Source organism: Tursiops truncatus, chromosome X (genome assembly GCF_011762595.2).
Source record: "Tursiops truncatus isolate mTurTru1 chromosome X, mTurTru1.mat.Y, whole genome shotgun sequence".
NCBI classification, from domain to species: Eukaryota; Metazoa; Chordata; class Mammalia; order Artiodactyla; family Delphinidae; genus Tursiops; species Tursiops truncatus.
This window is the reverse complement of record NC_047055.1, coordinates 114587441-114615135: the sequence shown is the minus strand read 5'-3', so window position 1 is coordinate 114615135 and position 27695 is coordinate 114587441. Positions and strand designations below refer to the sequence as shown.

At 42.4% G+C, this 27695-nt stretch overlaps 1 protein-coding gene and 1 long non-coding RNA gene across 7 annotated transcripts in view; one reads left to right on the top strand and one right to left on the bottom strand.

Moving 5' to 3' along the window:
- Window positions 1-27695, bottom strand: part of LOC109548394 (uncharacterized) — a 111857-nt gene that overhangs the window by 76257 nt on the left and 7905 nt on the right. The window lies entirely within an intron of this gene.
- NHS (NHS actin remodeling regulator) overlaps window positions 1-27695 on the top strand; it is a 349773-nt gene that overhangs the window by 315277 nt on the left and 6801 nt on the right. For all 3 annotated transcript variants that reach the window (XM_033849801.2, XM_019925649.3, XM_073799055.1), the window contains exons 4-7: window positions 17906-17968; window positions 19971-20163; window positions 23299-23430; window positions 24428-27412. In XM_033849801.2, coding sequence (XP_033705692.1) covers window positions 17906-17968; window positions 19971-20163; window positions 23299-23430; window positions 24428-27412 — 3373 coding nt within the window. The remainder of the gene's footprint in view (window positions 1-17905; window positions 17969-19970; window positions 20164-23298; window positions 23431-24427; window positions 27413-27695) is intronic.

Below are 27695 nucleotides of genomic sequence, written 5' to 3'. Positions count from 1 at the left end.
GTGCTCCGCAACGGGAGAGCCCACAACAGTGAGAGGCCCATATACCACAAAAAAAAAAAAAAAAAAGAAAAAAAAAGAAATATAGATCAATGGAACAGGATAGAAAGCCCAGAGATAAACCCACGCACATATGGTCACCTTATCTTTGATAAAGGAGGCAAGAATATACAGTGGAGAAAAGACAGCCTCTTCAATAAGTGGTGCTGGGAAAACTGGACAGGTACATGTAAAAGTATGAGATTAGAACACTCCCTAACACCATACACAAAAATAAACTCAAAATGGATTAAAGACCTAAATGCAAGGCCAGACACTATCAAACTCTTAGAGGAAAACATAGGCAGAACACTCTATGACATAAATCACAGCAAGATCCTTTCTGACCCACCTCCTAGAGAAATGGAAATAAAAACAAAAATAAACAAATGGGACCTAATGAAACTTCAAAGCTTTTGCACAGCAAAGGAAACCATAAACAAGACCAAAAGACAACCCTCAGAATGGGAGGAAATATTTGCAAATGAAGCAACTGACAAAGGGTTAATCTCCAAAATTTAATAGCAGCTCATGCAGCTCAATATCAAAAAACCAAACAACCCAATCCAAAAATGGGCAGAAGACCTAAATAGACATTTCTCCAAAGAAGATATACAGACTGCCAACAAACACATGAAAGGATGCTCAACATCACTAATCATTAGAGAAATGCAAATCAAAACTACAATGAGATATCATCTCACACCGGTCAGAATGGCCATCATCAAAAAATCTACAAACAATAAATGCTGGAGAGGGTGTGGAGAAAAGGGAACACTCTTGCACTGCTGGTGGGAATGTAAATTGATACAGCCACTATGGAGAACAGTATGGAGGTTCCTTAAAAATCTAAAAATAGAACTACCATAGGACCCAGCAATCCCACTACTGGGCATATACCCTGAGAAAACCATAATTCAAAAAGAGTCATGTACCAAAATGTTCATTGCACCTCTGTTTACAATAGCCAGGACATGGAAGCAACGTAACTGTCCATCATCGGATGAATGGATAAAGAAGATGTGGCACATATATACAATGGAATACTACTCAGCCATAAAAAGAAACAAAATTGAGTTATTTGTAGTGAGGTAGATGGACCTAGAGTCTGTCATATAGAGTGAAGTAAGTCAGAAACAGAAAAACAAATACTGTATGCTAACACATATATATGGAATCTAAGAAAAAAAAAAGTCATGAAGAACCTCGGGGTAAGACGGGAATGGAGACGCAGACCTACTAGAGCACGGACTTGAGGATATGGGGAGGGGGAAGGGTAAGCTGGGACAAAGTGAGAGAGTGGCATGGACATATATCCACTACCAAACGTAAGGTAGATAGCTAGTGGGAAGCAGCCGCATAGCACAGGGAGATCAGCTCGGTGCTTTGTGACCACCTAGAGGGGTGGGATAGGGAGGGTGGGAGGGAGGGAGACGCAAGAGGGAAGAGATATGGGAACATGTGTATATGTATAACTGATTCAGTTTGTTATAAAGCAGAAACTAACACACCATTGTAAAGCAATTATACTCCAATAAAGGTGTTAAAAAAATAATAAGAAAAACATATACCACAGAAATAAAAGGACTAATATCCCTAATAGATAAATACTTCTTAGAATTCAGGGACAAAGAAAGGAGCCAAAACCTGGTAGAAAAATGGGGGCGGGGGGAGAAGCCTGAACAGACAATCCAGAAAAAACACTAAAATGTTTCTTAAACTTAGGGAAAATTGTTCAAACTCACTCGTAATTAGAGAAATGCAAACAATATAGATACCATTTATCACCTATTAGATTAGGAAAAATTAAACAATATGACAACATTCTATTGGTGAAACTGCGGGAAAAACAGGTACTCACAAACAATGCTGGTGGAAATTCAAACTCTTTGGACAACCTCTCTGGAAGGGAATTTGGCAGTATCTAACAAAACTAGATATGCACTCACTTTTTGCCCTAGCAATCCCACCAAACCTTCACCTCCAATAATACAGAAAGGTTATTCATTGCAGTATTGTTTATGAGATATTGAAAACAACCAAGGTGCCTATACACAGATGGAAGTATTTATCCATTAGTGATTTTAACCCTTTTTCTGTGGTTATGTACATGCAGTGATGGAATAAACTATAGGACATCCACATAATGTAGTACTATGCAGCTGTTAAAAAAATGAGGAAGATTTTTATGAGCTAATAAGGAGTGATTTCCAGGACGTACTCTTAAGTGACAAAGGTAAAGCCCAAAAGAGTGTCTATAGTATGCTACCCTTCATGTTACAGAGAAGGGTATATATGAAGATATGCAGGTATCCACTTATTTAATAGTCAATTCTGCTATAGCACAACATAGCCATCCTTATAAATCTCTACATTATGCAGAACTGCACAATAAAAACCAAAGGGTTTATAGAGAAAACAGAGCACAACACTCAAAAAGCTTCTGTGACACACACGCGCACACACACACACACACACACACACACACACAGATAGGAACCTAATAAATAAACAGTAGCACAATTTTACACATGTGAAATGGTTAAGAAATACATAATACATGTGTCACTTTCCCTAAAAAAGGCCCTGAAGTTTGCTTGCGGAGTGGGCGTCAGGAGGCGGGGTAGATGCAGGGGTACCTGAAATCAGAAGGCAGGCTGTAATAGCAGATGTGGACAGGGGTGGCTGCTAAGACACGGGGTGAATCGAGGGGGCACAGAGGTGTTTGAGGTGTGTGTATTTTGTGTGTTTTTACACAGCTCAGGTCAGCTGGGTGCAGTTTCTGCATTCACCTCGAGTTTCTCATATGTGAAATTGTGCCTTAACACACGCAAAATTCACACTAAGCTCAACTTGTGCTCTAAGATATCAATCACGTTGGAACAAATTCACTTTTTCAAAACAAGAGTTACAGCAGAACTGACTGTATAGGAGAGATAAACCAGAAGCTAATGAGATTGGTTTACCAACAGGGCATAGGTGGGAATGGGGTAGAAAGAATGGGGGATGGCAAGGAGGTAGCAGGGTCAAGGCAGCGTGACACTTCTCTGAGTATATTTTTGGGGAGCTCTAACCCTTAGAACCTAGGGTAATGTTTCACATACCCCCCCCCCCGTAAATAAATAATTAACATCAGCCAGAATGTAAGGAGAATCCAAAGTGGAAAACACGCAGTAACAAATAAACCTAACTATATTACAAGTGAATATCCTAACCACGCTGAAGGAGATGGGGAAGGAAATAGCTAACCTAAGTAACTTTGGAAAGAAGTATTTTTATTTTGTTGTTTTCTTTTAACCACAAATATTTATTGATGGATTGATGAATATAATTTTAAACAGAGCAATAAGACACAGCCATGGATTAAAACAGTGTGCTATACTGCCAAAAGAGGGCAAAGGCATAAACTCGGGAACTTTAAATATTCAAGTCAAAGAGCCTCTGAGGTACTGAATAGAAAATTATCAGACAATCTTCCCTTTTACACAGTTCCTGTGTTACATCACTTGATCCTAAAGTCAGAATGGTACGTCATACAGAATTTCTCATTCATTTATACTTGAGCCATCTCGCCTGGCCACTCCTCTGTCCCCCATTCTTTTCCCTTCCCTTTGCAGTGGTGTTCTTTGGCCATTCCCTTTCTAAAGAATTGCTTCTTCTTAAGCAAGAAAGCAAGCAAGCACGTAGTGAGTCAGAGAATGTCCACCACAGGCAGATACATGCGTGAATGGACTTAGGTGTTAGGATGGCAACAGCCTAATTCAGTGAGGTCTAAACTAAGCTGACTGGCAAAGAAGCTGCCCTGGCTCCTGGCTCGCTGAAAGGTCTACAGTTGTACCTCAGGTTGTGCCACCATTGCCAGACCCCGTGTTTCTAAGCGATTAGCAGTGGAGGTAGGAAGCCAATGTAACCAGGCAGCTAATGTGACAATACAGTCAATGCTTTGAACCTCTACTGGGAGCTGACTATGGCTTCTGACATAATCATTGGCCAAGTGCAAAAACCTTCAGGATACTGAGGACGATCTTGAAATCTCTTGGACAGGATGAGTTAGGCATCTGCATAACTCTAATCTTTCTACTTGGAAACGTGAAGTGAAAAACATCCCAGGGCATGCAACACTGAGGTATAAGCCACGCTACAGAGGTGGTAACACAGGAAGCTTTTAGGGTGCCCAGCCTCCTTGTTCAAAGAGCCATGAGGAAGTCCCCAGGCAAATTGTCAGGGCGGCTCTTCTGGTGGCGACAGTACCCCAAAGCTGACCGGACCAGCAGGCATATGGCTATTTACTGAAGAACCAACCCTGTACTAACAAGAGTAGCCACAGAGTAGCCACCCTACGTGTGCAGAATCAGAGGCCAGAGGTCGAGTGACCTGGGCAAGCCACCTAGAAGGGATGGCTCGACACATTTTAAGAAGAACATTTCCATCCAGTAGCCGTTTGATGACAGAGCAGAGTACAAGGGACCAACAGATGGTCACATTCTTCTGAAGAGAGATGCTCCTGGGGAGAGAACATCCCAGAGGCTCATTTGTGAGCAAAGGGAAATGAAAACTGCCAGACCACAGAACCACCTTGTCAAGTTAGACATATATTTAAGGGGGTGCCTGGTAGAAGAGAGCGGATTTTGAGGTGGAACAAAGAGCACGCAAACTGAAAGGTCTAGTGAATGGGGGGTTGGGGGACAGAGAAACAGGACGCAGAGGACAACTGGGAAAGGCTGAAGGAGCATGCTGAGGCCCAGCGGGAGGGGAAGCAGCATGGCCAGTCGGCATCCGTGAAAGAGCTTGCTTGGCTGCTTCTTGGCTTGAGTCCCTCTCTCACTTTCTCAGTCTGGATGGATGTGTGGCATTCAGCAGCATAACTGGGGAACTGGTGAATGGGTAGTGAAGAGAAATAGACTGGGTGTGCCATTCTGTAATGCCCCGTGTACTGGGAAAAGCCAGTATCCATCTTGATCTCCTCAAGCTCTTCCCTCCACAGTAACGTGGAAGTCTGAGATCCCATCCCCATGCGGGAGCTTCCCGGGGAGCAGCCGCGGCTAAAGCAACCATGTAGATGAAAGACAAAAGGAACTGTACACAAATATTGTACTTTAGTTAGTAAATTTGTTCTTTACAAGAGAAGGAGTTAGAAATTCTGAAACTACTTTTTGTGTGTACTAGGATTGAACAAATAAATAAACATGTTATGGATAATGACAGTTTGTCACCATTGGAGAAAGGAGTTAGAAGGAAAGAAAGACATCAAGGATGAATACTGTGGTGTTGGATTAGAATCCAAAGCATCAGTATAAATTCATACATATATTCTCACACACACACACACACATACATGGATATGCAGGTGGGGAGGCACAAGATAAATATGTGCACATGTGCATGTATGAGTATACAGACGTATTTCCTCGCTCTGTCACCTGAGAGTGCCTTAGAAGCAATGACACTCTGGTAACACTGAGCACATCTAGTGCCCAGATCTTGTTTCTAAATACCACTCTCTGATAAGAGAAACCAGGACTCCTTTCCAGGGCTGGCCAGGGAAAACAGAAGATAAGCCTGGAATATCTTGAGAGGCCAGAAAGCAAGAAAGTACTAAAATAAATAATAATAGTGGCATGTCAGAAAGGCACAGGAGCCAACTTGAAGGTGCTCCCGATGGCCAAATCTGGGACAATACAATAATGATAGTAATAGATGATAACACACAGTATAAAAGAACTGTCTATGAGTCTATACTGTCTATAAGTAATTGGGATAAGTAAATGAATACATGGGGGTGGGGTACCTCTTCCTTACAGAAGAATTCTAACTAATAAATGTAGAAATACTGATGGAAATTTTTTTAAATCACTGTTAGCCAAATATGACAGCAAAACTTTTTACAGACAGTAATCATCACAGGATGCTAAAATAGTTGGGTGAAATTATGTTGAGAAACAGGATATTTGCATACTTTCAAAATTTCGCCCCACAAGATACTTGTTGATTACAAACAGAAAATAGTAACTTCAGCTGCAAAAGCCTGGCAGACACGATCTTAACCAAGTGATCAAAGTTAACATCCGCAGTAAAAGGGCACGCCTGTACATGAGCCCCCTGACATCATGCACTGAGGTAACACTTCTGTGGGATTCTCGCTAAAAATGAGTAACCTCAATCTAATCATAAGACAACATCAGACAACTCCAACTTGAAGGCCATTCTAGAAAATAATTGGCTAGTACTCTCCAAAAGTATCAAGGTCACGTAAGGCAAAGATTGAGGGACTATCACAAACTGAAGGAGACTAAGGAGATTTGACAACTAAATGCAATGTGAGACCCTGGACTGGATCCTGGACTAGAGAAAGGACATTAGTGGGAAAACCGACAAAATCCAAATAAGGTTAATAGATTAGTTAATAGTATTTATGAATGTTAATTTCCTGGTTTCAATAAATGTACTATGGTTATGTAAGATGTTAACATTAGGAAAACCTAGATAAGGAGTATGTGGCAACTCTACTATTTTTTTTACAACTTCTCTGTTAAGTATAAAATGATTTCAAAATACAAAGTTAAAAATACATGTAAACTCTTAGCCATGGATATTTCACAATTGGGACTTACACTCCAATGCCTATGATACATATATGGCTTCAGGATAAGGTAGGTTCAACCAGGAAATGCTTAGTTCAGAATTTCTTTACTTTAAATAGCAAAATTTAGAAGACCACAGAAAATCTAATCTCAAATGGTTAGAAGTTGCCATATGGTATATGACACTTTGGCCCTTAACGTACCATCATGGCATAGATTCCCATTTCAGAGTGTGGAGTCAGTTTATCATAGCAGTTCACCCTGATCCCCTGCTGAATGGAATGTCCAGCTTATCTGTTCTCGTCAGTCAGGGCCCTTGGTCCACGCCCAGATCTGCGAATACGTGGAATATTCACGTGCTCTTGCCCTGCGTAAGCCTAAGGCAGGCATTCCCAAGAGATTATAGCACTCTTTCCCACACAGTCCCCACCGCCCCTACTGATCAGAGTCAGCACTTGAGCTGAACCATCTATTGCTGTGTTCGGCCTGCACTCAGGTCTATGGGGACTCTTGAGGTCTAAGTCCCTGCTTAGATTCTGCTGTCCAGATAGACAGGCATGGAAGTCACCCTTCCTCAAATATGGGAAGAGACTCCAGCAGTCTCACCAGTGTCCTTCTCCAAGCTTCATCAGTGATCCAGGGTAGACTGTCTAATGGTCCCTGTGGTATTAGATAAAGATGCTTGACATGAGATGGAGCCTGATGACAAAAGTTGACCAGGTTCCAGAGAAACACTGAGGCCTAAATCCTTATCATCAGGAGTGACAGTTAACTTATTCCGATCGTGTTCACAGTAATATTCTTTGTCAGACTTGATAAAATGAACGAGGAAAGAATATCAGAGATTCTTTGTCATTTCATAGCGTGACAGTAGTCTTCTAACTTATCACACTGTGGCATCCAGGGATATTAAAATAAAAATCTGTCAAATCATACTTTTCTTATTAAGGGGATGCATTTGCAGGACAGGGGACATTCCAACAGCCTTATTCAGAAGTAAATGGAGGTCATCACTCAAATTCGGACCCAGACCCCTTTGGTCATAGTCCAGAGCTATAAACAGTGACGATGTTTACTCTTCCATTTTCTATCGAGAAGAAAAAAATAGGACTTACCAGAAGGCAGCTTCTGAGAAAAACTAAACTAGCTTACAGAAGAATCAGAAGGCTGAGAGTGGAGTTCCGAGCCAGGAGAGATTAAAGACTAGTGCCGGCAGGAGAGGGTATTTCAGTAGTATTTACCTGCCCTAGGATAAAGACCTTCTCACTGCCTCACCCTCTCTCCCATCCCCAGCTCCCTCTTCTCTTATCCAGTCTCTCCCCTCCTTCCCTTTCTCCATGGGTGCACATTAGAGATTTTCAATATTCTAGTGGTTTATAAGAGTTAGGACTAAGAAACGCTACCAAGCCTTTCCTTTGCTATAAAAGAATTATACAGGGCTTCCCTGGTGGCGCAGTGGTTGAGAGTCCGCCTGCCGATGCAGAGGACATGGGTTCGTGCCCCGGTCCAGGAAGGTCCCACATGCCGCGGAGCGGCTGGGCCCGTGAGCCATGGCCTGCGCGTCCGGAGCCTGTGCTCCGCAACGGGAGAGGCCACAACAGTGAGAGGCCCGCGTACCGCAAAAAAAAATAATAATAATAATAATAATAATAATTATACATACCACAGAGTCCCAGACAAGTCTCGTTTTGCTTTTACAAAATATCTTCATAGTTTTGCAAGCTCTCTCAGAAGCATTCTGTTGTTTTATGACCTTTCTCAGAATGGTACTGGCCATCCAAATTAAGTCTCTCTTGCTTCAGCTTAGGTATTTCCCTTTATCTCATCTAGTTTGCTCCTTTAAACCAGTTCAGAAAAATGCTAACTTTGGTATGAGAACCTTTGACATACAAATTCTTCCCTAATACTAAACCTTCTATTTCTCCATTCTGCCTAAAGAAATAATTTCAAATCCTTAGCCCAACTACTCTCCAGCCTCTGTGCCATCTGGTCCTAACTTACCTTTCCAGATGGATTTCCCACAAGTTCTCTGTACACACCCTAGATCTCAGCCAAACCAAACTCCATGTGCTTCTCTAGAAAAATATCCTGCACTCTCAAAACAGTATTGCCACTTGGAATGCCCTTTCCCCTATTATAGCTTCTTATTTATTTCTTCATTTTGAGAAAAAAAAATTAACCCAACACCTACTATTAATAAGTACTGGAAGGATACAAAAATGAATGAGACATAATCTCTGCCATCCAGAGTACATGACTACTAGAGGAAATTATGTGGTATTGAGTATCAGGTGTTAAGACCTAACTGGTGTGGGGTGTTAGAATGGGGTCAATGTTAGGATTAAACTTCATGGAAAAGGTAGCATTTGCGAAGACCCTGAAGGATGGGGTCGAATTCTGAAAAAGATTGCAGGCCGAGGAAACCATGAGAGCAAGCACACAGAGGCGGGAGAAAATGGAGCGTATATACAGAAATTCAGATACTTTGGTTGGGCTGCAGTGCTTCAATAGACCAGATCTTGAAGGATCTTGAATGTCAGACTAAAATGTTTGAATTTATTCCATACGCAGAGGAAATTATTGAAGGGTTCTGAGCACACAAATAACATGATCAGAAAGAGCAATGCTTTATGAAGGTACGAGGCTGTGTGTGTACAGGATTAATTTCCTCCATTTCTAGTATGGTATTTCTTCATGGTATACTAGGGAGAGAAAAGCCTGACTTGAGTTTCAAATATAGGATTGCAGGAGTGGGGATGCCTATCACACCCTCCATTTAACTCACCCGTCTGGTCTTTGCAGCAGGTAGACAGATCCGGGAAACTGGCCATAAGTAGTTTGTGACTCTGTAGCTGCTATTCCAATATGGTATTTTTCTTAGAGTAAATCAGCACAGCACCTAGCATGTGGAACACAGCTACTGACCCTAGCAAATACTTTTTCCCTCTATACCCATTTTCAAGGGTCATCAGAAGCAATTTGCTTTTGGCACTATGTCAGCTCTCCTGCTCTCTGCCATAAACTGCAGAGATCATTATCATCTTGACACCCCACGGAACATCACACTTGTTCATGTTTTCCTCCCTTGACTGAGGAACTGGAAGTAGCAAGCACCTCAGATGCCTCAGACACAAGCAAGCCAGGGGCAAAAGCCTGGTACTTCATCAGTCAAGGTCCAGTCAGGAAAACAGAAACCACACCAGTTATTTTAAAAGAGAGAATTCAATACAGTGAAGGCATTATAAGACTGACATGGCAAATGGGAAACTGAGGTGACACAGATATAGTGACTGCAGAAAGCAGCTGACACTCCGAGGGCAGAACCTAAGAAGGAGCAGCTGGTGCGGAAATGTTTGCAGAGTCCCAGCAGTAACAGTGCAGAGTATGGAAGAATAGATTTGCAGCTGACAGACAACAGCTTAATAGCCAGCACAATAGCTAAGGAAAGAATTACCCAATGAGTCTGGTTCATATTAAATATTGTGAGAAATAAAGAAAATTCCCTATTGCAGACTTTAGCTTTGGAATTCTTTCTTTCTTTTTAAAACATTAGCCTGACTGTGGAACAGCCAATAAAATTACTTGTTTGTACACATCATTACAGAACATTCTCAGGTTGACATTCTCTTGCATGCCTGAGACATTTCATTGTTCAGAGTATAAGCAGACAATGGAATACTACTTGCAATAAAAAGGAACGAATTACTGATACACACAAAAAAGGATGGATCTCAAAGGCATTATGCTGAGTGAAAGAAGCCAGTCTCAAAAGGTATGATTCCATTTATATGACACTTTCAAAAAGACAAAACCATAGTGATGGAGGACAGACTAGGGGTTGCCACAGGTAGGAGGAGGGGGAGACTGTGACCAGAAAGGGATAGCACGAGGGACTTTGCTGGGATAATGGAAATGTTCTGAATCCTGACTGTGGTAGGGTTACAGGAGTCTATGCATGTGATAACATTCATAGAGCTGTACTCAAAAAGGAGTCAATTAAAAAAATGAAAAAAACAGGGGGAAGGTAAAGAAGGAGCATGCATGGCTTGTGTGCGAGGAAGTATCGCCTTTTTGTTTTTGTTTTTTAAATCTGCTGTGGTAAGGTCAAGTATGACTCCACGGAGCTTTTGCCACATCTGGCCTGAGTTACAAGGGGAAAGTGTCCCTTGGCGTGAGACCGGATGTTCAATAGCTCTTCGGTTACCGCACACCTCGGAGACCCCAGCTGAGGGCAAGGCACAGAGGGTGAGGGAGGAACCTCCCTACGCCTCTGGGCTGTTCTGGGACTCACACTGCCAGCTCCTATGATCTAGGGGAGGGTATCTGTGCTGTTTGCAGCAGTTCAAAGCCTCCTTCTGCCCTGCACTTCAAAGCCTGGCCTGCTTTTCCCCCACTCATGGCTTTTATTTGGTGCTAGCGACCTTTGAGGATTGACGCTGAGTGGACCTTGGCAGTGACCCCACTAATTGGCAAAGCTGGCCACAGGGGATGAATAAGATACTCACTGGCAGCAACATCACAGTGACTGCGGTCCAGTGAGCCTTGTTTTGTGTTCTTGGCAGTCCAGAGCAGTTCCCATGAGTAAACAACTGAGCGGCGGTGGGAAGTGTGCTTCCTCCCAGCCTGCCTGTAGTCCTCTTTTCCATTCGCATGGAGACTACTTTCCACACAGGCTTCAAAATGCAATTTTGCTGTGCTCTGCACATTTAAATTACTTCGTTAATAGAATGCCGTTAAACAAAGGGTTGCTGAACTTTGAAATACATACAATCATTTTGCATTCCATCACCCTAAGAATTTTTGTTCAATTCCAGCTGAGATCAAAAGGAGGGAGATTCTCTGCAGTTCCAGTCTTTCAGAAAGCCTCTCTTAGGGTGAAAACTGCACCACTGCCATTGCCACCGCTGTTCAAGCTCTGCTCAGTAGGGGCAGATCTCTCTCTCATACACAAAATGTCTATCAATCTATCAACAGAATGGGATTCAAAAGTGAATGAGCACGGTACTCTTTTGTGTGTGGCTTCTTTCGTTCCACATGATTTTTTTGAGGTCAATGTTATACGTATCAATGGCAGGTTCTTGTTTATTACTGTGTAGTATTCCATGGTATGAATACAGTAGTCCACAACTTGTTTATCCTTTCTGCTGTTGGTGGATATTTCTAGTTAGGGCTTTCTTTTTGCGGGGGGGGGGGAGGCTTTTATGAATAAACTTGCTGTAAATATTTTTGTGAAAGGCTTTTTGTGGACATACTCATATTTCTTACTTCCGTATACCTAAGAGGGAATTTAAAGGTAGACATATGTTCTATTGATACAAATAATAAATGCTGGAGAGAATGTGGAGAAAAGGGAACCCTCCTACACTGTTGGTGGGAATGTAAATTGATGCAGCCACTATGGAGAACAGTATGGAGGTTCCTCAGAAAACTAAAAATAGAGCTACCATATGATCCAGCAATCCTACTCCTGGGCATATATCTGAAGAAAACTCTAATTCAAAAAGATACTTGCACCCCAATGTTTATAGCAGCACTATTCACAATAGCCAAGACATGGAAACAACATAAGTGTCCATCAACAGATGAATGGATAAAGAAGATGTGGCACATATATACAATGGAATATTACTCAGCCATAGAAAGAAACAAAACTGAGTTATCTGTAGTGAGGTGGATGGACCAAGAGTCTGTCATACAGAGTGAAGTAAGTCAGAAAGAGAAAAACAAATACCGTATGCTAACACATATATGTAGAATCTAACAAAAAAAATGGTTCTCGTGAACCTAGGGACAGGGCAGGAATAAAGATGCAGACGTAGAGAATGGGCTTGCAGACACGGGGAGGGGGAAGGGTAAGCTGGGACGAAGTGAGAGAGTGGCATGGACATATATACACTACCAAACGTAAAATAGATAGCTAGTGGGAAGCAGCCGCATAGCACAGGGAGATCAGCTCAGTGCTTTGTGACCACCCAGAGGGGTGGGATACGGAGGGTGGGAAGGGGGGAGATGCAAGAGGGAGGGGATATGGGGGTATATGTATACGTATAGCTGATTCACTGTGTTATACAGCAGAAACTAACACAACACTGTAAAGCAATTATACGCCAATAAAGATGTTTTAATAAATAAATAAATAAAAGAAATAAAGGGATGACTTGGAAAAGCAGACATGACAATGATAAGGCCATTTTTCCCAGTCCTGAATATTTGTGTATTTTAGCACTTTAAATAGATATTAGTGTATACAGTGGTTAAAAGAAGAACTCAGTAGGCACCTGTTCTCAAATATCTTCCTCTTAGCCTACAACCACTGTCCAGAATTCTGCTTGAGATTTATTCCTTTGGGTTTATCACCAGGAGTTCTCAGCACGTTGATGTGAGCTCATCTGCAGGCTTCTTTCCAGCCTCGCAACTGGCTGGGAGAGTGGCGTGAAGGGTTTGGGCACGTGGGGTGCTGCATTCAGGCCCTCTGGGGAAGTGTGAAGGCCTTGCTTTGCCTGGGAAAGAGTGGTGACAAAGGAGGAACCAGGAAAGGGACAGGGAAAGCCTAGGATGGGCCCTAAACTTTGACTTCCCTCATCGTTTTGTTTTCCCCATGGTTGTACACTTTGGTGAAGGTTGGAGTTGAGAAGAAAGGAAAGGGAGAAGCACAGTAGGAGTTTAACGTGATGTTATTGAACATGTTTGGAAGATAGGAGCCCAGTGTGAGCCAGTAGGAGACTCTGGGACATTCTCAAGGGAATAACAGTGCTATGTAATTGTAGCAGCAAGAGCGATATGTGAAGAAGGTATTGCCAGACTCTTTTAAGCCTTCCAGAAAGATCAAAGCACTTCATATTTATGTACAACACATACACACACTCCAGTGAAGAAAAATCTGAGGCAGCCAAGTTCCCCTCTATCTCACAGACAGGCCATAATACGTGCAGAAATGCAAAGACTCGGTCTAAGGACAACAAGCCCCAGGGTAGAATGAGAATAAGATCTCAGCTCACCTACTAGGAACCCAGCGTGGCTTGCAGTGGACATCTTCGCTCTAAGGTTTTACTCCTGTATTCCAGTGTGCCACGGCATCCGTTCTCTAGTAAACAATTCTCATGTTTAAGACAGCATGATAGTAATAAATCAGCTCGGAAAGTCTACTGCTATAAATGCCATGTGGTATCGGTTAGATCACAAACCAAAGCCAATTTTTCAAAACACTTCCTGCTGGAATTACCACAACATTTTAACAGATGTCTTTTGGAAAGTTCTGAAGCAAAACAAGCCCCCATCAGAGTATGAAATAAAACCGAAAAGAAAGTAAACTGTGGACGGATTATTTTTTTTCTTTCGGCAGTAAGAGAAAGACTGGAGAAAGTCTTGAGATCTTTGGAGAAATACTTGTTCATAGCCACAAAAGTGGAGAAATTAACTTTTCTCTCACACACACACCACAAGGAGAAACTGGGGTTTGGAAAATATTCCTTCATCATTCACCAAAGAAATTTCTTTGACAGCTTTGAGTATAATGTCTGTTATTTCTTGTTCCGAACACTGGTTATAACTCCAGCTTTTGTTGAAGGAGTTCCATAGGAAGCTAGGGTAACAATTTGAGGCTATAACTAATGGGGCCAGCAGGGACAGAAATGCAGTGAAAGCATCAAAGAAGCATCTTTTGTCAGGGACAAGATGACTGGTGGTGGCTGATTCTAAAATGGTGCAGTACGGAGTCTGAGGCCTCTCAAAATCAGTGGGAGGGCCAGAGTGGAAGCCTGGAAAAGGAAGGAGATATTTCTTTTTGCACCTTTCTTCAATGTTTTGTTATGAAAAGTTTCATGAAAAGTACAGAAAAGTCAAAAGAACCATACAGTGAACACGCATATAACTCATGAAGGTGATATTAGTTTTCATCTGACAATTTGTTTATACTGGGGCTGATTCTGACCCTCATCAAAGAAGTGCTTTCGAATGAATGAATGAGTGGTCTAACAATCTTGCCACACACTTATTCTGGGGAAGCCAATGTTGCTCACTGCTACTCGTGCATGGAGTAATAATTCCAAAAGCAGATTTCCCCATGGGTCTGCTTCTGTCATCTGCTGTTTTGGATGCTTCTTGTTCATACTGATTTGTCTCCTCCTTGCCTTGTTATCTTTGACTTTGTGCTGGATGTTATACTGAAAAATTGTATGTAGAAATAATTTGACAGCTTCTTTATAGAAGATTTTTGTTTGCTTATGCCAGGCACACGGGGGTGTTAGCAGTACAACAAATATTTACTGAGTATTACTGAGGCAGTAGGAATACAGTTATGAACAAGAAATGGTTCCTGCCCTTACAAGTCTTAGTCTGAAATAAGCAACAGGATTAATTTAAATAGAGCCTTTAAAGAATAATTTAGTTCACACAAGTTTGATCAGCATGTAGCTTTTCCTAACCTTATCCATCTACGTTAAGGAATAGCATGCTGGGCCATGCAGAGGTACCCCAAGGTAGCAGTTCTCTTGCAGTTTTATTTCTTAGATAATTTAAGAAAAAACTGTATGAACTGACTATTGTATTTGCCATATAAAAACCTAATCAGAAATAATCAGAATGATTTTATTTCCTTTGACCAAATACCCAGGAAAGAGGATGCTTTAAAACACTTCGCTAGGGACTTCCCTTGTGGTGCAGTGGTTAAGAATCCGCCTGCCAATGCAGGGGACACCGGTTCGAGCCCTGGTCCCGGAAGATCCCACATGCCGCAGAGCAACTAAGCCCATGCGCCACAACTACTGAAGCCCACACACCTAGAGCCCGTGCTCCGCAACAAGAGAAGCCACCGCAATGAGAAGCCCGCACACTGCAACGAAGAGCAGCCCCCGCTTGCCGCAACTAGAGAAAGCCTGCGCGCAGCAACGAAGACCCAATGCAGCCAAAAATAAATAAATAAATGAACAAATAAATAAAAATAAATGTATATTAAAAAAACACTACACTAAGGCAGTTACTAATTCATGGCAAGAATAAAACCATAGCTCACGTGAATATTATAAACTTAAATACTCTACACAGACAGACCATCTGCAGGGGCTTGAGTGCTTGTGTCTAGGTGGTGGAACCAAAGAACACAATCCTTCCACACACGAGCTCAAGAGTACCTAGTTTCAGCCCTCACAAGCTGGAGGTTGGAGCTACTATCAAAAGAGTGGATTGTACACCTGAAAACTAACACAATATTGTAAATACTTCCATTTAAAAATTAAATTTTAAAGAAGAGTGGAGACGCTGATTAGCTGAGAAGGAATCTTCTGTGGAGTGTAACCCACGCAGACCTTGATTTAATGATGGTGACCAAAACTGAATGGTCTGAGCTCTCTCTCTGGACTTGCCGTCCTTAGTCATTTCCAGGTGTTACCTCATGTTTGTTTAATGGGATGGGGGCGTTTCTCAAACAGATGAGAAATAAAAACCATGCCTCATCCCTCACTCCTGGAAAAAATACTCAACAGGAAAGCTGACTAAGGAGATTTAAGACAAACTACCAAAATTACTATATTAACATCACTAATATATTTTCTGCCTTGCAGTTTCCTCCTGTGTAATTTTTTGAAATCCTTTCATGAGACACCTTTTGTTTCTTGGAAACAGGTTCGATTTCCATGTAGGCTTTGCATTCAGGTTCCTTTTCCTACTTCCATGAGTTCTCTATTTTGCACACTATAGCGTCTTACTCGAGACCTGCACATCACTACCTATGACTGATTCTTATGACAGAGCCAAGTTAGTCTCTGGCCACATATACCACATCTGTCAAAATGATCGCTTTCAACGTGGGAGCCACAGACCCTATGAAATTATCTTCTTAAATACGATCTAGATCAAAGTTAACTGGGCCTGAGGAGATGGCATTTGCTTTGCTTAAAAGTTAATGAGCAACCCTGTCAGTTAAAATTTAGAAACGTAGAACAGAATTAGACCTTGAGTGTTCCTCCCCTGCCATAGGCTTAAGAAGAACTAGAACTGCATACACCAATGCTAAGCCTCTGATGGAACCGAGCATTCCTTGTGGTTTCCTCTATTTGTTTTCACCTATTTGCACTAAGATGGTAAGTACCCTTGAAGTCCGTGGTGTCTGCTTCCTCCTGAGATCTTGAGCATGACCCTTACTTTATTTGGGTTTCCCATCACTGTTAAGACACACAGAGCTGGTATCATTCAAGTGCACAAATAATTTGTTGAGTTCTTGCAATGAGGAGGCATTTTGCTGACATCATGGAAGACTGAAAGGAGAATTAAATATGGCCCCTGACCTCTAGGAATTCATAATCTAATAGATGAAAAGACACATCCAGGGATAATTCATGTTACAGTAAAGCAATGCTATATGGAAAGTGCTGTACTAGAGGGCTAACTGAATCCAAAGCTGACATGGTTTAGAGTTTAAAAGAGTTTCACTGTCCTTCTCAAGTAGATCCTGCAAAGGGGATTCTGGTTACTAGATTAGTCTCCTAACAGGATTGGCTACATGGTTTGTGGGGCCCAGTGCAAAATGAAAATGCAGGACCCATTACTCAACAACGAAGCATTTCAAGACGGTGACAGCATCTAACCAAGCACGGAGCCCTTCTGAGCGTGGCGCCCTGTGTGGCTACACAGGCCACATGCCCATGAAACCGGCCCTGTCTTCAAGTACAGACTATGAATATGAGGAAGGGGCACATTTGGAGCAGTCCAGGGGAGGAAATAATACACAAGAAATTTTCTTCCGAAGAGTTCAGAGGAAAATAAACTCACTCTAAGAAGATAATTTGGTCTTTCCCAAATTAGCAAATGGCACTGGGATCTAAAAGATATAAAGTTACAATTTACAAAGACAATTTCACAGATATTTTACAGCTACATGGTAAGGATAATAGTAATAGGAACAGTAGCTGACACTAACCCACAGAGCTTCTTAAGTGCCCAGATTCTTCTAAGCCTATTATTTATATTTACTCATTTAATCCTCAAAATGGCCCTGGAAGGTAGATACTATTCTTTTCCTATCTTAAGGACAAGAAAACTGACCTTAGAGCCCCTGGTCACACAGCAAATAAGTGGTAGAAGCAGGATTCAAACTCAGTCTAGCTCCAGAATCTGTGCTCTTAACCATAACCACTATTTATGCTACTTCTCATAAAACCAAGACGCATTCTGAAGGAAGGAAGGGAGTGACCCCAATATATTCATTCATTAATATCATAGATTTGACTTAACCAGATACTGTGTGTTGTGTGCATGTTTTTAATTTTTTCTTTTTTTGCATTTCATGTTCATAGTTTAACAGCACCCGTTCGCCCTCCCCCACTGAATGTTGCCACATGACCCCATGGAGTAGAAAGGTACTGGTTCTGAGAACGTTCCGTCACAGCCTATCCCATTCTCTCTATACACTTTCACTTTCTTCTCTCTTTCTTTATGGCAAACTGTGTTGTTTCTAACTAACTAACAGGTATTCTTTTAAATCAATTTAAAGAGCGGTATTTTCCTAACTTGAATTAAATAAAATATAAAGTAGACAGTAATATCATTGGCTTTTACATCCCCCCCTCCTCCAAGCTGCAATTAAGGCTTTGTTCAAGGCGTCACCTAACACCATCCCTGGACTCTGCAGTTTGGAGAAAAGAAATTTCAACTTGCCCTATATTTGTTAGAACTGTAAAGGTTCAGCTTCTCAAAGCAAAAGAGAACAGGACAAAAGGATTCGCCGTCAGCCAATTGTCCCTGTCACCATTAAATAAAAAGTGCTTTTGGCTGCCGGCCAGAGCCTGCAGTCAGGTCACTATTCTTTCTTTGTTTCCCAGTCCATTGTTATTCAAGGAAGGAATCGCTGACAAAATGTGGACTGTGGTGTGTGTCGGGGGGCAGGGGGTTCTCTCCAGCTCCTGCTCTCTCCCCCTCTCTGTCTCTCGGCACACACCAAACCTTTTTGTTTCCTTTTTGGAAGTTACCTAGGAAACAAAGTCTTTTGTGCTCCAACTTTATTTGAGCTATTTGCTTTGCTGGGAATCTGCACAAAAGCTGAAGAGAGAAAGAAGGTTGCAATGTTGTACTAAAAATGTTCATGGCGAACACCTTTTTCTCAAGGGGGGTAATCATATCCTGTTGGGTGTGCTGGGGGGCTTTGCAGGTACCTCTGACAAGGTAAGCAAATGCTGGGGGTTAGTTTAAAACAAGTGGCTCTGGAATCTTCTCTTTAAGGGGACTTTGACAATACGTGAAATCCTGAGTCAACAGGGCACGATGCTTCCAAATGTAAGAATGAGAATTTTTTTTAATGATCCTGATTTTAGGACAATATTATTAAAACCTAACTGGAATAAGAGGGAAAAATGCTTATTTTACACTAACAGCCACCTCCCAACAAATTGTGGGAAGAAATAAAACTAGGTTCAGCAGCAAAAACTAAGTCTTTTAATAATCTGGTTTAGAAACCCAGCCCTGAAATCAAACTTGGGATGGAGCCTTTTTAATAATCTGGGCTAGGAGCCCAACCCTGAAATCAAAGTTAGACAGTATTAAAATCGATCAAAGGTTTGGATGGAGAATTTGCAAATAGCACATAGAAGTCAAGGTCTTTAAATAGACAGCTGGAAGAAAAGCTTCGCACTGCGAAGCTGAAAGAAAATAAACTAGGACTATTTTACTCTTCGGAATTTGAAAATGAAACCCACTTGAATCTTTTCCCCCAGTAACAGTATTTGTATTTTCCACTATCGTCGGTGGGAGGAGATTCTTCACTTTTGCTTTTCCACATGCACAGTGTTGACAAAATTGCATTTTAAAACGTCATTCACAAATGCCATCATCCTGCAGTAAAATTAACTCCGTGTATTTGAATCTGGCCTCTCAGATTAGGTCGGCTTGTCCTTCTGGTTATGTGTTCTGGAATGTCTCCTGACTCCAGGCTTTCTGGCCAGTTTTCCAAACCTTTTCATAGGCATCTAAATCATCTTCTCCCTTTGATCCTAGTCACCTAGAGCTTTCAAGAGTTTGAGTAGGAATTTATGGTGAGACAGCTATCCAGAAAGTGAATCTACCTCTCAGCGGATTAGAGACTCACATCTTTCTTCAGTTTGAAGTTTGGGGATTTCTGGCTACCTTGTCTCTCCGCTTAATTCCCTTTGACCCGAAAAGCATGTTTAGCCTATTTTTTTTCTTTTGTGTTGCTTGACTACTGAAATCGTAACTTTCAGTTAGTTGTACTTACTAACTACGTCTAGGAATTCTTCCTTTGACCTGAAAGCTTATTTCTGACCTCATTTTTCTTAACTCTGAAATATATATGTGCTTACGTATAAACCCTGATGGCTGAGTCTGAATCTGAATGTACTTCGTTTGCAGTCCCATCCCCCGGAGGACGAAGATACAGATGTCATGCTAGGGCAGAGGCCGAAAAACCCAGTACACAATATCCCTTCCACACTGGACAAGCAGACCAACTGGAGCAAAGCACTACCTCTCCCGACGCCGGAGGAGAAGATGAAACAAGATGCCCAAGTGATTTCTTCTTGCATTATTCCCATCAATGTCACTGGTATCGTTCTGTTTTTTTCTTAGGGGCAGTGGGGTCAGAATATTCCATGTATTAAATATGGTCAAAATCTGTGCTGCTTGGTGTACCAGTTAAGAATACGTTTTGTAAACACATGATACCCTTTTCATCAGAATACGACCCAGAAGATGTTCAATATGCTTTTATCAGGTTTTGAACATCAATTTGCATATGTTCCGCTGGGCTGCTTGTTATGTAAATGATGGACAGTTTCTTTTTGGAAAAAAAAAAAGTCACCAAATAGCTCTCTGGCCATAGCTGACTGAAATAATGGAGAAAACGGCAGTGATTAATCACATGATAATGATGCGTGGCACTGCAAGAGAGAAAACAGCAAGCCCCAGGTTTCCAAAACCGCAACTAGTGATCCTGTAGACCAACTATAAAATCTGTTTTCATGCTTCCTGGATGGAGGTAGGCTTGTTTCAGAGATCGTCTACACTTCTGCATTGATTTGGGGGGGTTTTGACCTAAAAAATACATGGATTCATAGGTGAAGGCTGAATTCTACTCTAAACGCAGCAAGCCTGGCTTCCATTCACCCTCTGCTTTCCTCCTCCTGTGTATTGAGAGTTTGGCTATTAGTCTAGGTCGAAGGCAAGCCTGTGTGGACTTTTCTTGAAAAGTCTACTGGCAGCAATTGTAAAATCCAGAATTGGTGATCTTAGAATGTGGTAACCTTAGTTGTAAGTAAAATAATGCTATAAAATATTCTAACTTTCAAAGATAGGAATTAAATGATGTACCCATTGGGCTTTCTTTAAGCATCTCTAATAGTTAAATTCTAACTTATTCTTATATTGAAAATCTCAGAATGGCCACTTTATGACTGATTTCCATCCTGGTGCCTTGTAACTAAAGATTGTATGTTGCTCGAGATGCATTTTGGACATGGCTATTATTAACGTCACTCAAATTTGTCTCATATAAAGTGGGGAGCAAATGGTGACCAGGTATCAGGGTAAATATTATTTTCTTCCTGACAAAAGGAGTTCTAGGTGATCGGCTGGTTGTGAGCTGGGACTTAATTTTCCTGATGACCTATTCAACTTGTAGGATAAAGTATTCTAAAGATGTGCACTTTATCTGATCTCCGTAATCTAACTGAGATGGCTTAGGGGAGTTCAGCTGTCAGAATGAATCATTTTGGCTCCGCTTAAACTAACTTTCAGTTCTGGGAACATCTGATTATTAGCAGCACCTGCTTTCTTCATGGCACTGTAAGTAAAGTCTTGTTTTCAAATTTAGTCCTTCGAGTATGGGTCTTGTAATTCAGGAAAAGGGAAGCTCTCTCCTGCTTTATTTCAGGAACTCTCAGACTAAAGCCTAGATTATATGTTGATTTCAAGAGCTTTAATGAGAAAGTTGTTAACTATGTCCACATGACACAAAATACCTGTGCCTGTAACATAATTATTATGATCAAAAGGAAGGATTTTAATCTTTGGTTAGAACTAAAAAAGGAAAATTTCATTAGGAGGAATTCTGATGGTACTGAAAGTATTCAACATATGACATCTCATACAGATTTTTCAACATGAGTTCTACAAACTGTTGTCACTGTAAAGCTAAGCAGAACTCAAACTGCTTTACTGTATAGCTGAACCAAAGTTTAACATGCCGTCCTGCCCCATGTTTAACAGTCAGGATACACGAGGAAGCAACCAGATCCCAAAGCACTTTTGGCTTATGGCTTTCTGAAGCAGTGCTCACTATGAAAAGTTCCTGGTACATGCCTGTGCCAGGCAGGAGTTCAAGTTCCTCACCTCCTCCTTCATCATTCTAGTTTTGATAGGACTGCATGTAGTGTGTCAATAATGTAATTATGGAAAGAGAAACTAACAAGCATCATGGTTTCCCCCGTGTATTTACAAAAGAAAACAGACACGTGTAAAGACTGGGAATTCCAGCTTTACTTACAATTGGTACAGAAGATAGATCCACTTAAGTGAAGAACTGAGGACTGCCTTTTATTTTTATTTTATATTGATAAGACACTGCTGCTAAACCAAAATGTGCCCAATTTAGTCAGCAGAGGAAAGTAGACAGTTACATGATGATTTTAAAAATACATCTCTAGGCTGTTGTTTCCAGAGAGAGAGAGAGGAGAGAGGAGGGGGGAGGGAGGGAGGGAGGGGGGGAGGGAGAGAGGGAGAGAGGGAGAGAGAGACAGAGGGAGAGAGAGGGGGAGAGAGGGGGAGAGAGGGAGAGAGAGGGAGAGAGAGGGAGAGAGAGGGAGGGAAGGAGGGAGGGAGAGAGAGAGAGGGCGGGGGGGAGGGAGGGAGAGAGGGTGGGAGAGAGGGAGAGAGGGAGAGAGGGAGAGACAGAGAGGGAGAGAGAGAGGGAGAGACAGAGAGGGAGAGAGAGGGAGAGACAGAGAGAGAGAGAGAGGGGGAGAGAGAGGGGGAGAGAGAGGGGGAGAGAGAGAGGGAGAGAGAGAGGGAGGGAGAGGGAGAGAGGGAGAGGGGGAGGGGGAGAGGGGGAGGGAGAGAGGGGGAGGGAGGGAGAGAGAGAGTGTGTGAGTGTGTGTGAGAGAGAGAGAGAGAGAGTGTGTGTGTGTGTGTGTGTGTGTGTGTGTGTGTGTGTGTGTGTGTGTGTGTGTGTGTGTGTAGGGCTTGGGCAGAGTGCAGAGTAGGTAGAGGGGAAAAAAACCCTCACAATGACACTTTTAATGCAGAAATGGGTCAGGATATGTTAGCTGAACTAATTCAGATTAACATCTTGGCTATGTACCTACTATGCAAAGATATCAGCTTCAGAGAGCCCAGAAAGAGACCAGCAAAGAGTAGTAACTAAAGGTTGTAAGTCCTTAAGGAGCCATTTCTGTGTGAGAGTGATTCTTTGATGTTATTTTTCTCTCCTCTTTCTTTTGATTTTCCTTCTTTGCTTCTTACTTTTGGCAGTGCAAGCTGTTGTGGAGAGCTGCATTTAGAAGTAAAGTTTAATGTACTGCAGCATAATTTAAATAAGAGCTGAATAAGGGCTCCCTTATATTTGTTCACAGGCTTAATCCAAACTCTTCCTTTAGTTCCAATCAATAAATATCACTGTGTTCCAAGCAAATGAAAATTTGTTTGCCATTTCTAGAGGCTAATGAGACCTATTTGTGGGTTGCAGGAGTTGGTTTTGACAGAGAGGCTAGTATACGCTGCTCTCTTGTTCATTCACAATCCGTACTACAGCGGAGACGAAAACTGAGAAGGAGGAAAACCATCTCGGGTATCCCCAGAAGAGTCCAACAAGAAATAGGTGTGGTATAAAACTATTAATGGTTAACGTTCTGTCGGGTGCCGATTATAAGGAGACGAAATGGAAGCCAGCCTTTAACCAGCTTCCTTAAAAATAGTCAACGTTGTAACTCGTAGAGGTTTTGAAATGATGTGTACTTGTTTTGTGTTCAGTAAGCCAGGTGGTATTACTTTTTAAATCTCCATTCTTCCAGGCTGTGAAGGCTCGACCTTATGGATTTAGCCATATACATTCAGATTTTATGGCTGAAATATAATATTTTGCTATTTTTAAAAAGTATTATTAAGGCAGAAATTAAGTAAAAATTAACAAGATGCAATGAAAGATTCTTTTAGAGAAATATACATTTATCTGGAGAGAGATATACTTTTATGGCATTAATTATTTTAAAAGGTAAACTTTAAGCATACTCAATTAAATATTGACTATTCATAATATGATACCCTTGGTGACGTTTTTTCTATTTTTTTCTGTTCAATGTGTTTAAGATATCTCTTCCTATGGTTTTTAAAATTATTATGATGATAGCATCTCTTGTAATTAAGATTTTTACTTCATATAATGCATTCTATGATTTTTATTTCATTATGTTTATACTGAGAAATAAAAGTGTATAGTGGCCAAGAAAATAAGATGTATTTTGGTTAAAAAAAAAATAGTAGACACTTACTGGGGCAAAGTAATTTGATCGTGAAGAGAGAGAGAATTCACAAAAGATCTAAGAGCTTATCTTCCCTTAGTATACATACACACATACATATAGTGTGTGTGTATCTGTGTATATATACAGAGAGAGAGAGAGAGAGTCAGAAAGGTAAAGGGACAGAGAGAGACCGCCCAAAGCATTTTAACTTGCTCCTAATTTTATATGCTGATTTTTTTTTTTCTGTAAGAAAAAACTCCAACATGCCGGCACCCAGAATTGTGGACATCTCTCAGAATGTCTGTTTATCTGCTGATGTATGAAGTATCTCACTGTGCTTTCCATGTGCCCTAGATTCTGATGAATCGCCCGTGGCCAGGGAAAGGAATGTGATTGTGCACACAAATCCAGATCCTTCCAACGCTGTCAATAGGAGGTCTGGAACCAGGGACTCGGAGTGCCAAACTGAGGACATTCTGATCGCTGCTCCATCCAGAAGGAGAATCAGAGCTCAGAGGGGTCAAAGCATTGCAGCTTCCCTTTCTCATTCTGCTGGCAACATTTCCGCATTGGCAGACAAAGGGGACACCATGTTTACTCCTGCAGTGAGCAGCCGCACAAGATCTCGGAGCCTTCCCAGGGAGGGCAATAGAGGTGGGGATGCTGAGCCCAAAGCTGGTGCTAAACCCTCAGCATATGAAGAGGGGGAGCCTTTCGTGGGAGACCAAGAAAGAACCCTTAACGATTGCAGCGAGGCCCCCAGCAGCCCGAGTGCTCAGGAGCACCAGCCTGCTTTGAGCCTGGCCTGTTCTCAACATCTTCACAGCCCCCAGCACAAGTTAAGTGAGAGAGGGAGGTCACGCCTGCCCCGGATGGCTGCCGACTCTGGCAGCTGTGACATCTCCTCCAACTCGGACACCTTTGGGAGCCCCATCCACTGCATCTCCACGGCTGGCGTCCTCCTCAGCAGCCACATGGACCAGAAAGATGACCACCAGTCATCCAGTGGCAACTGGAGTGGGAGCAGCTCCACATGCCCCTCACAGACCTCAGAGACAATCCCTCCTGCAGCCTCTCCTCCCCTCACTGGCTCTTCACACTGTGACTCGGAGTTGTCACTAAACACAGCCCCTCACGCTAATGAGGACGCCAGTGTCTTCGTGACTGAGCAGTACAACGACCACCTGGATAAAGCGAGGGGCCACCGAGCAAACTCCTTTACCTCCACTGTGGCAGATCTGTTGGATGACCCCAACAATAGCAACACGAGTGACAGCGAGTGGAATTACCTACACCACCATCACGATGCCTCCTGCCGCCAGGATTTTAGCCCTGAGCGTCCCAAGGCAGACAGCCTGGGCTGCCCAAGCTTCACGAGCATGGCCACTTATGACAGCTTTCTGGAAAAGTCTCCATCGGACAAAGCAGACACTAGCTCTCACTTTTCGGTGGACACAGAAGGATACTACACCTCCATGCACTTTGACTGTGGTCTCAAAGGTAGTAAGAGTTACGTCTGTCACTATGCAGCCCTGGGCCCAGAGAATGGCCAGGGTGTCGGGGTTCCTCCTACTCTTCCAGACTGTGCCTGGCAGGACTACTTAGACCACAGGAGACAGGGGAGACCAAGCATCTCTTTCAGGAAACCAAAGGCAAAGCCGACTCCACCTAAACGTAGCTCATCATTGAGGAAGTCTGATGGAAATGCAGACATTTCTGAGAAGAAAGAACCAAAGATAAGCAGTGGCCAGCTCCCGCCTCACAGTTCCAGGGAAATGAAGCTGCCTCTTGATTTCTCCAACACGCCTTCTCGAATGGAAAATGCCAGTCTGCCCACCAAGCAGGAACCTTCTTGGATGAACCAGAGTGAACATGGCATTAAGGAACCTCAGTTAGACACTCCAGATGTTCCACCATTCAAAGATGAAGGTGCTGAATCAACTCACTATGCAGACCTCTGGCTTCTAAATGACTTGAAAACAAATGATCCTTACAGATCTTTATCTAATTCAAGCACTGCTACGGGTACCACAGTTATCGAATGCATCAAATCTCCAGAGAGCTCGGAATCCCAAACATCCCAGTCGGAATCTAGAGCCACCACCCCCTCCCTTCCTTCTGTTGACAATGAGTTTAAACTGGCTTCACCAGAAAAGCTGGCTGGCTTGGCATCTCCGTCAAGTGGCTACTCCAGCCAGTCTGAAACGCCAACGTCCTCTTTCCCTACAGCTTTCTTTTCTGGCCCATTGTCTCCTGGAGGTAGCAAAAGAAAACCAAAAGTCCCAGAAAGGAAATCCTCACTACAGCAACCCTCTTTAAAAGACGCAGTTCTATCACTGGGTAAAGACCTTGAACTTCCAATTATACCTCCTACCCATCTTGACCTAAGTGCTCTTCATAATGTCTTAAATAAACCATTCCACCACCGTCACCCATTGCATGTTTTCAGTCATAATAAGCAAAATGCAGTAGGAGAAACACTGAGGTCAAATCCTCCACCGTCTCTTGCGATTACACCAACAGTCCTGAAATCTGTCAACCTTAGGTCCATCAGTAGGTCTGAAGAAGTTAAGCAAAAAGAAGGCAACAACACAGATCTCCCCTACTTAGAGGAAAGCACTCTCACCATGGCTGCCCTGTCTCCAGGTAAGATTAGGCCACATATGACTAAGAAATCACTATCACGTCAGTACTCCACTGAAGACACCATATTGTCCTTTTTAGACTCCTCTGCAGTTGAGATGGAATCAGATAAACTACAATTAGAAAAAAAACGTTCTTTTGATGTGAAGAATCATTGTGATCCAGAAATGGTAACCTCAGCTGGTACCAACCTTCTAGATTCAAGTGGCACAAAAGACCAAATACATATGGACAGTGAGCCTATTCCAGAAAACACACCAAGTGAAAGTTGTGACTTTCCCGCAGAAGGATTTCAGAGGGTCTCTGCTGCTCGCCCAAATGATTTGGATTGTAAAATGCTACAATGTGGAGCTGGTCCAGATGGAGCCCTAGCGCAGGTCCAGAAGGTATCTCCTGTAGACCGGGAGGAAGCTGCATACCCTGTGTCTGTGGACGTGCTCACATCTCAGTCCAACTCACCAACTAGAGTCACAGACATAAGCAATCAACTTAAGCATCAACTTGGGATGAGCCGCCACCATGACAAAGTGCCTGGGAATATCAGCTATGAAGCAGAGATATCAACTGTAAATCCATGCCCTGAAAAATGTTCTGAGCAGGAAAATATTGCTTCAGGTATTTCAGCCAAAAGTGCCTCTGATAACAGCGGAGCAGCAGAGGAGACCCAAGGAAGTGTGGACGAGGTTTCGCTGAAAGGTCAGTTGTTGACACCTTTGTCACGATGGGAAGGTGTCTCGTGGCACCTCCTGAAGTTTTTTCTTTCTTACCTTCCCCATAATACAGTACAGCCCTGGATATTGGTTTCCCTCTTTCTTTTCACTTATTAAAACAATTAAGATAAAAGCTTTTATCATGGAGGGACTAAGTGTGACAGACAGCTCCTTCCTTTTAAAAATGGCGGTCAGGTAACTGTTGCTTAGTTGTTCCCTGAGTCAGTGAAGCCCAGCAGCGTGCTGGGTGACTTCTTCCTAAAGATGCT